At 33.0% G+C, this 10,382-nt stretch overlaps 2 protein-coding genes across 2 annotated transcripts; both read right to left on the reverse strand.

Annotated features, from left to right (window-relative positions):
* Nucleotides 1–953: 953 nt before the first annotated feature.
* Nucleotides 954–1,457, reverse strand: LOC115962728 (defensin-like protein 1). The gene is made up of 2 exons (XM_031081610.1): nt 1,405–1,457; nt 954–1,216 (listed from the first exon to the last, which is right to left on the reverse strand). The coding sequence occupies exons 1-2, from the start codon at nt 1,455–1,457 to the stop codon at nt 1,042–1,044; spliced, it is 228 nt and encodes a 75-aa protein (XP_030937470.1). The 3' UTR covers nt 954–1,041.
* Nucleotides 1,458–6,219: 4,762 nt separating this feature from the next.
* On the reverse strand, nt 6,220–6,922 carry LOC115965983 (defensin-like protein 1). The gene is made up of 2 exons (XM_031085319.1): nt 6,779–6,922; nt 6,220–6,540 (listed from the first exon to the last, which is right to left on the reverse strand). The coding sequence occupies exons 1-2, from the start codon at nt 6,831–6,833 to the stop codon at nt 6,371–6,373; spliced, it is 225 nt and encodes a 74-aa protein (XP_030941179.1). The 5' UTR covers nt 6,834–6,922; the 3' UTR covers nt 6,220–6,370.
* Nucleotides 6,923–10,382: the final 3,460 nt, after the last annotated feature.

The following is a 10,382-nucleotide window of genomic DNA, read 5'->3' on the forward strand; positions in this document are numbered from 1 at the left end:
TATATTCTATTTGTTATTATTAATAATCAATATAATGTTTTTAATAATAATAATAATAATAATAATAATAATAATAGTAATAATAGTAATAACAATAATAAATTATAATTTACAGTCTAATAAAATATTGGCAAAATTCTTCAATTTTTTTTGTGTGTAATTAATATTTATTAGGCCCTTATAAAAAAAAAAAAAAAATCCTTGAAAGTGTAGTCCAATTTTTCTATTATTGCATAGAATTAAATCTCTCTCTCTCTCTCTCTCTCTCTCTCTCTCTCTCTCTCTCTCTCTCTCTCTCTCTCTCTCTCTCTCTCTCTCTCTCTCTCTCTCTCTCTCTCATTTTGCTTTCTAAATAAAAATGACACAATTTATATTGTTAAATCTAAGAAAACTTTTTTAAGATCTCTTTCTCACAAGCTATCTCACAAGATATGTAATCCACGCGTGTGAAGTTCATTTATGCTACAAGAAAGAGGTCTCTAAGACCGTCTTATAAGACATTATTTTCAACCCAAGACATGTTGTACCAGAAATTTTACGATTGTCTTATAAGATTTTTTTTTCTTTTTTTGAGAATTAATCCATTAATTTATAAGTTGTATTAGTATCTAGCTTGTAGCGAAATTTATGAAATCATGGTATTATATATAATAAACGTGTTTAGAACAGCTTATTTTTATTGATTTATTTTATTTAAAATAAAGTTGAATAAAAGTAACAATTCTATTTTTTTTTTTAAAATTAAAAAGAAAAATTAATGAGAAAAAAGAAATTGTGAGTAATAAAGCAAACACATGTTTGAAATAAATTTTGAGTGCTATTACCTTGGGCATGCAAGTCATCACTGGATGATACTTTATTCAACCGATCGAAAAGCTAAAAGCTAACATGATAGATTCTCCCCAAATGGAAGAGAACAATTTATTTGTACATCACCACCAACACACAAACACAACTTATAGAGCTGCAACTAAATATTGCTATTATTGGTGACTACAATATCAGATGCTTGTGCTGATCTCGTTTAATTAGTTGCACCGATTAACAATTTCTAGTGCAGAAACAACGGCGACGGAATCCTCTGCATTTGCCACCAGGGAAACCTTCATTCCTGCATACCATAGCACAGTTGTGGTGACTGAAGCATGCACCATGGAACCTGTGGCTCTTTGACTCGCAAAGTCTTGCCTCTGTTGGCACCACCATCTCTTCTGATATCATAAACCCATACACACACAAACCACGTTTTAGTATCACTAAAAAGTAATTTAAATATTTATTTATTAAATCATTGAATTCCACCAATCGCATTCTTTACTATATTAGTTTGTAAATTATTTATGGTAAAATTTGTTATAGGTTTTACCATTTTCCATAAAATAAAGGGCTAAAGAGAGTCATATAGAAGCCAAGCGAAAGAAAAGCAACATGAAAAGCCCAAATGACTTCCTCTCCATAATATTTCTTCTTGAGCCTAACTCCTCTACTTAAAATAATTCTACAACCACAGTACAATTGAAGAACAGGTGTATATGGGGTTGTGCTTGTGCATGCCCTGCCATTTATATAGTAGAATTCAGAACGACACGTACTGTTCTTCGTGTCAGAAAGCCAGATAGAGAGTGAGGTGACGGTGCATATGCTACAAATTAAAAGCTGGGTAATAAAGATAGCATCGATCACGTGAATTCAACTAGCAAGAGCATTGTTGTCAAACCATAATTCCGTCACGAGGACTGATTTGGTGTGCCATGGTTTGGCGTTTGTGAGTTGGTTTTGTTTTGTAAGCAATGCACAATCTTTTATTTATTTACTTATTTTGTTTTACCTTTACACCTGTTTAAATAAAATTCTGTTACCAAAAATTTCAAATAATCTAAAATAAATATTTATCATCAAAATCATATCTCTAAAGTAGCATGATAAGATGTCCTCCAATTTCACATACACATAGTTATTTACTATAAATTCACTTCTCTCTCATCTTTAAATCAGGAAAAAAAAAAACTTCACCTCTCACCTACGAATTCTATAGCTTCAAAAAGATGATGACAAGTCCAATTTGTGATACAAAGTGCATTAGAGGAGTTGATTTATTTGGCATCTTTCCCATGATACTACAACAAAAAAACTAGAAAAACTCAGGGTCTGTTTGATAATGTTGTTTTAGTAACGTTGTTTGTATTTTTTAGAAATACGTGCAAGTAAAAAGTGTGTGAAAATACGTATTACATTATTTAAACACTGAAAACTGTTATTTAAACAACAGTAACAAACGGACCCTTAATGTCCAAGGTTACTGCTCATTACAAAATGTGTATTAATTTGTTGTGTGTGCGGTGTGTGATATGCGATGCATGCATGTGCGCGCACAAACATATATATACACACACACATATACTTACTTTAGTCACAATGTTGTTTATCGGGATGCATTTTCTTCTGTTGTTCCTTCTTAGTTAAAATGTGTTACATAAAAATTTACTGAAATTCATTTACTGTTCTAACAATGTTTATATATTAGGCATACCTTGTAATTTTTGGGACATCTTTTAATGATTCATTGTACTTCTTTTCATGTCATATCATGATTATGTAGTTGAATTCTATATGTGATTTTTTTTTTTGGGGTGGGTGAATAGGGTTTATTTATGTTGTTCCCTTTTCCCTATTCTTTGTAATCTTTATTTTGAATATTAGATGTTATATCTCTACCCATTGATGTAACACAAACAATACAATTGTGTATCTATTTGTAACTATTTTTTCACCAAATACTTTATTTAAGGAATCAATAAAATATTTGACTACCTTTAGTTATATTCATTATTATTATTATTATTATTATTATTATTATTATTATTATTATTATTATTATTTATAAAAGGGGGAGTATTATTTAATTATATATAATGTCAAACAATAGCAGGCATTACAACCTTTACATTACACATTCTAGTAGTTCCTATATGTTCCATATCCCATACAAAAGTCGTATATACAAAAGTGGAACAGGTATCATAGGTTTCCAAAAGACACTGTTGCTGATTTCCCCTCCTTGCTAGAGCATCCATGTAGCCATTAGCTTCACGGAATATGTGATATACCTGGACGGTCCAATTGCGCTCCATAAGGTTCCTGCAATCACATAATACTGGGTTAATAACTGGTGGGATATCATTATTATTAGTTAACCAAAAAAGAACTGTCATATGATCTATTCCAAGATGAATAAATCTGAAACCCAAGTTCCATGCCAAAAGGAGTCCCCCGCGAACTGCACCCAGCTCAGCGATATTATTGGAAGTAATACCCATATGTAGTGAAAAACTTGAAATCCAATCTCCTAAGCTACTGCGCAACAATCCGCTTACACCAGCTAAACCAGGATTACCTAATGAGCTACCATCAGTGTTTAATTTTATAAAAGGTTTTGGCAGAGCATTCTATTTAATAATCCTAGGAATTTTAATTTTAATATTCTTTGCTGGGCATACCAAAAAGAAGAATTCAGTAGCACACTAAACCACTTTGTGTATAATATGATTTTGTGAACAAGATTGATTTTTAAATATACGTTCATTCCTTGCCAACCATAAGTGCCAACATAGGAAGGTAAAGTAAATTTTCCAAGGTAGTTGATAGTGGAAGATAATAGAATCTGATGTAGCGTTGGTATGTAGCCAGTTTTGAAGTGAAAGTTGAAAAAATGATAGTGGTAAAATACTTGGAGAATGATACCATATCCTCTTAGCCCAAAGAAACTCTCTTAAAATTTGAATAGTAGTTTCAGGATTGTTACACCTAGGACAACAACTATTTATTTCTGGGCAAGAAAATGACAGATGTAGACGGGTAGGCAAATGGTTTCATATGGATTTCCAAATAAAAAATTAATTTTTTTTGATACATTGTAGTTTCCAAATCCAATTCCAATAGGTTTTTGCAAAAGGAACATTAACTTGTTGGTATAAAAATTTCGATGCAGATTGAATCGAACAAACACTGTTATTCTAAGGCCATATAAAAATATCCGATAACCTAGCCATTTGGACTATAGGAATGCCTTGTATAAGTTGTTCAATATGTGTTGGGATGGAAAATTGTAAATTTTCTAACCTCCAAATATTATTCTCCCGTAAGGAACTAAGTAACCTCTGTTCTTCACTGGGTAGAAAAGGGCCATGAATATAACTTCGTAGTGGCCCTCCAGGTATCCAATGATCCTCCCAACACGAATGCTCTGTCTTTCCAAATATGAGATGCTCTAGGGTTTATGCCACTATCATACAAACTTGTATGGGGAAAGTATTTGGCTTTGAAGACTTGAGCCCATAGCATGGATGACTTCTGTTGAAGCCTCCAGGCCTAATTCATAAGCAAAGCCACATTCATATGACGTGCAGTTTTTAGACCCAGCCCTCCTGCATCTTTAGGAGTAGTGATGGTTCCCAAACTCACCGTATGGCAATGTCTGTGGTTGGCGATATCTCCCCATAGGAATTTGCTATTTAATTTATCTAGTTGCCAACTAATTTTTTTGTAGGAGAAGGGTGGTTTGCTTGGCATGAATAGGGATAGATGCCGAGGTGGAGTTGATTAAAGTAACCTAGCCCACAACAGAAAGGTATTTAGTTTGCCAGTCTTCGATCTTTTTCTGTATATTATCCATTATATATGTAGATGCCTTTCAACGGGTAGTGAAAATAGGAGTTCCTAAATAAGTTCCAAGTTGAGTCGTAGTGGGGATGTCAAAGATGCCAGCAATTAGTTCTTTTGTTTGCCTAGATGTGTTTGGTGAAAGCCAAAGACGTGATTTTTATGTGCTAATAATTTGTCCAAAATACTTACAAAATATTTGGAGAATATTTTTAAGATTCTAGCACTCCATTATTTTTGCTTTTGAGAAAAGAAAGATATCATCAGCAAAGAAAAGATGAGAAATTTAATTTGTCCCCTAAATGTAACAGGATGAATAGCTCTGTCTTGAACCGCCTCTTCTAGAAGGATAGATAATCTTTCCAAACATAGAATAAATAAGTATGGAGATAAAGGATCTCCTTGATGTACCCCCTAGATGGAATAATAGGTGATAAAGGTGTACCATTCCACATAATATTAAAACGAGTTGAGAAAATCACATTCTTAATAAGATGAGTTAGTTTAGGGGGAATATGAAAGAATTCAAGTGTTTTCTGAATAAACAATCATTCAAGACAGTCATATGCTTTTTCAAGATTTTGATTCATTGATAATATCGTTAAAAAGCTACAGTTAGCCGTTATTCTAGCTAAGGGGCATAGACTACACTTACAAAAAAAATAAAAGAAAATAGATTTGGGTTACATTTTGATCATTTCATGGCTTCTATTTTTCTAAGTGGGTTCTCTTTGAAAGTGTGTGTGTGTTTTTTTTTTTAATTAATTAATTATTTTCTGAATAGTGAAACTTCATGAATACCTAGCTAAGTTGATCCCAGAAGAAGTGATTACCTTTCATTAATTATTAAGATAATTTACCTTTGAACTCCATTGCTAGTATAGCATATTTTACGTAAAACTCAATGACAAAAGTTTTAAGAAATTTACCAAAAATTTCAAGTAATTTAAAAGATCATAATTTTTTATTTAATATAGTGAAATAACTGAATATATATATATATATATATATATGTATGTATTACAAGTCGTAAATTAATGTGTTATTTTCATGTGACTTAAAAATTATTAAAATAGTTAATTTACTTTACATATATCTATTAAAGTTTCAAGTGACTTACTAATTCTTAATATAAATTCGATTTATTCACATATAATTTAAGTCGTGTGTTACATGAGCTGAATATTATGGATATAAACAAAGGAATATGACCATTTACAATATGTCATTTCAATAAATTATAAACGCACAGATTTTGTCATATTATTTAGAATTTTAAATGAGATAACACTCTTTATATGGTCAAATTCAATAAATAAAATATTGGACAATGAAATATACAATCTCAGTTTCCCAAAGTGAGTCCTTATTATAAAATTTGAATGATTACTTGTCTATATATATGTGGTGGTTAAACAACATGGTCATGCTATGGAGAGAATCTCTTATGATATATAAATTGACAATAATAAGAAGCAAATAGATGTTTAAAATAAAATGATTGCTATTTCCTTGAGCATGCAAGTCATGACTGAATGACACTTTACTCAACCGAAAAGCTATAAGCAATATGGGAGAGAACAATTTATTTGCACATCACAACCAAAAACTCTAGAGCTGCAACTAAAAATAACTATTATTCGTCACTACAATCAAAAGCTGATGCAATTATATATGCTGCAAGCATATCGTTTCATTGCACTTGCACCGATTAGCAAATTCTAGTGCAGAAACAGCGGTGACGGAATCCTCTGCATCTACCACCAGAGAAACCTTCATTCCTGCACACCAGAGCACAGTTGTGGTTACTCATGCATGCACCCTTGAACTTATGGCTCTGTGACTCGCAAACTCTTGCCTCAGTCGGCACCACCATCACTTCTGATATCATAAAACCCACACACAAAAACCACATTTTAGTATTATTATAAGTGATCCAACAAATCAAATTTGGAAAAGGAATAAAATAAGAGCGAATGTGTCACCTATATCGTAAAAAAAAAAAGTCTACCGATCACATTTATTTATATATCGGTTAGTAAATATATATTTCATAGTAAAATTTCAAATAGCTAGGTTTAATATTTTCCATAAGATGATGAACGAAAGAGAGTCTTACGAGAAGCCAAGACAATGAATAGCAGCATGAAAAGCCCAAGTGACTTCCTCTCCATGATGTTCTTATTTTTCTTTTAGCCTAACTCCTATACCGAAATTAATTCTAAAACAACTACAGAATTGAAGCACAAGTGGTTTTTGGAGTTGTGTCCTGCCATTTATATAGCAGAATTCATAACGACACGTACTGTTCCTCGTGTCAGAGAGGCAGAGAACGAGTGTGGTGAGTGGTGACGGTGCATATATATATATATATATATATATATATGCTCTGTTCTGTAAAATAGAGATAGGCATCGATCACGTGGTGCATGCATGGCTGTCACCGTCACGAGGACGGACTTTTTTTATTTTTATTATTATTTCTGACCTAAGTCACGAGGACTGCTTTAGTGGTGCCATGGTTTGGCGTTTGTGAGTTGGTATTGTAGGGGTTTTATAAATATGTCATTTTGACATATTAAATTTTAATATATGTTATTTTAAAATTTACCATTTATCATATTTTTTATTTTTCAATTTTATACATTAAAATAATATATAAAAATATTAAAAAAACTCATCAATATAAAAAATAAAAATCCACCACCATACGCAAACACAAACACAAACACAAAACTGTATCAAACCCACAATCATACACAAGTACAGCCCGCCATCACCACCCACAGGTACAACCTGCCACCACCACCTAATACTACTTCAAAAAAACAATCTCCAAAATCAACACAAAACTCTAAAAAAAATAAATAAAGAGATGAATCAACTCTATTTATACAACCCAAATCACATGGAATCAAACCAACTCCACCACCATCACCCACAAACACACAGAATCCACAACCCAAAAAAAAAAAAACTGCCCAAACTCACCACTATACACAAGCATAGCCCACCACCACCATCCACAGCCACAAGTACAGCTCACCACCACCAATAACAATCCACCCACCCCCACCCAATACTACTTAAGCTGCGTTTGGATTGCGCTGATTCCAGCGCGTTTGCGTTTTTCCACTCTTTTTTTTTTTTTTTTTTTTCACGCGTTTTTTAGACTTACGGTTACTGTTTATGTGCTGTTCAATGAACAGTAACAGCAAATTTTGACTTTTCAAATTTTTTTCATCCAATCAGTGCACATCGTGTACTGTTCACGGACTCACAAATTTCACTTTTCAGCAACTTTTTCATTAAAAATGGGTCACACGGTACTATTCACACATTTAAAAATTATTTTGCTACAGTATTTTTCAGTTTTCAGTTTCAGTTTTCAGTTTTCAGCAGTATCCAAACGAACCCTTAATCAAAAAAAAAATCCCCAAAATCAATATAAAACTCTAAAAAAAAAATGAAGAGATAAATCAACTCCATTTATACAACCCAAATCACATGGAATCAACCCAACTCCACCACCACCCACAATCACATGGAATCCACAACCAAAAAAAAAAAAAAAAGCCCAAACTTAAATGTGATCTCCACCAGTTGACCTCATTGATGAGGCCGAACTCCATGGCAACGTCCGATCTCAATATCAATGGTCTAGGTGGAGAAAAAAGAAGAAAGTGAGAGTGTGACAGGAAAAAGAAAAAGAAAAAAAGAGACACAGAGGCATAGAGTGACAGAAAAAAGAAAAAAGGAAAAAGAAAGGAAGGGAGAGGTAAAGATTCTGGAGATTGGAGAAGAAAGAAGAATAAAAAAGGAAGAGAGTTGATAGAGAAGAAGGGAGTGGTGGAGAAAGAAAGAAGAAAAAGAAAGAGGGAGAAGAAAGAAAGTGATAAAGGAAGAGAGAGAAGAAAGAAAGTCAAAAAGGAAGAGAGAGGAAATGAATAATTTTTTTTATAGCATTTTTATCCGTACCGTTCCAAAGATGGAACGATATTGTTCATGTGTGGTAAAAATTATAACATTTGGAACATCTCATGAGAGGGGTTTTTTGGTGTTTGGTGTGCCAAATGCCAAATTCAAATGCCAAATATTTGGCATTTGGCACACCTAATGGGAATGCTCTAAGCAATGCACAATCTTTCATGGTAGTGAGAATCAATCCGTTCACATGTAACTACCAGGGACCTTAATTAATATAATTATTATGTATATATGTAAGTTCCGTGATAATGAAATGGGTTGTCTACATTATGGATGAAATAGATTTGAGTTTGTACTTGGGTACAACATTATCGAAGTTTTGTAATATTTTCACAATAGTTAAGGTGTAGTTGTTCAAAATAAAATAATAAAAAAATAAATTATGACCTATAATAATTAAAAATAAGAGTGTTGTGTAAATATTGCAAGATCTTGTTATGCTTATAAAATTTCTCCATATTAATCACTCTAGAATGAAAACAATATACATGTGGAGAGCTATGATAAGGGGGGGAGCAGGGCTGGCCCTAGGCCTAGGCCAATTAGGCCACCGCCTAGGGCCCCAGGCCCCAAATTTTGGGGAAAAAATTGATATATTAAAAAAAAGAATTGAGATATAAGAAAAAAAAATAGTTTTACATTTTTCCTTTACTTTTAAAAAGTCCTAAAGAATTGAGTAATATTAGAGATAACACAACTTTAAATACATGAGTCTTACAAATAGGGTAATGCTACAATTACAAACTATTTTACAACATTTTAACAAAATACTGTTGTGGTCAACTTCTTAATAGTTCTCATCTGAGCTCATCAATAACATCACTTTTATTTATTTATTTATAATCACTCACCACATCATCATTTTATAAATGTTTTTGTAAAAAAAAAAAAGTGTATCTCTAGCATTTTCCCTTACAAATATATGTGTCACTAATCACAAGAAATAATTCAGATAGAAAAATGCTAGAAATATTATTAATTTTACTTGAAAACTTTAGAAATTGATGTGATAATTAATATGATATGTGGATGTCAATAACCTATTAAATGCATTTTTAAATTATTTTTTTAATTGGAGATATATTTTTGTAAGTCTCATGTTGTAAAATTTATAATATTTCTAATATCATTCATTCAAATATTTGTTGTGGGGGGTAAAAGACCCAAAGGCCCATGCGAATGTCTACATTTGGACCAAGGGTTTAGCCTAAGGAAAGACCCCTCCTTGGCCATGAGGAGAATCCTCTTCGGCATGGATATAGCCGACAATAAAGGAGACAACCTGCCACTTGTAGTGACACACTATATCGTACCACAGAGCAGGAAAAATACTATAGCAGGAAAGGACAACGGAGAAAAGGGAGGTGTCTAGGGAAAAGACTGTCATTATTGCGTTCATGACCTTGTGCCTGACATGGACATACTTCCCTGTCCTTACAACCACTCCCAACAACTGGAGGGAGGGGCAGATGGGACAAGCACTTACCCTAGGGACCCCATTCAGGAGGAAGAAATCTACTATAAAAAGGGAGTAAAGAGAGATAGAGAGGGGGGGGGGTGGCGAGGACCAATTCCCCCAGATGAACTCAGTCCATCTCATCCTGATCGAGTAAAACACCGTGATAACTCTTGTTCATACACCAAAGCCTAGCTCTTTGGCCCACTCTCTGCAAATTTATTGTACCGGGCTCGCTAGTCTAAGGTCCTACGCATCCTAGGCCGAACTGGAAAAATTA

The sequence above is a fragment of the Quercus lobata genome, chromosome 10 (assembly GCF_001633185.2).
Source record: "Quercus lobata isolate SW786 chromosome 10, ValleyOak3.0 Primary Assembly, whole genome shotgun sequence".
Classification (NCBI taxonomy): Eukaryota; Viridiplantae; Streptophyta; class Magnoliopsida; order Fagales; family Fagaceae; genus Quercus; species Quercus lobata.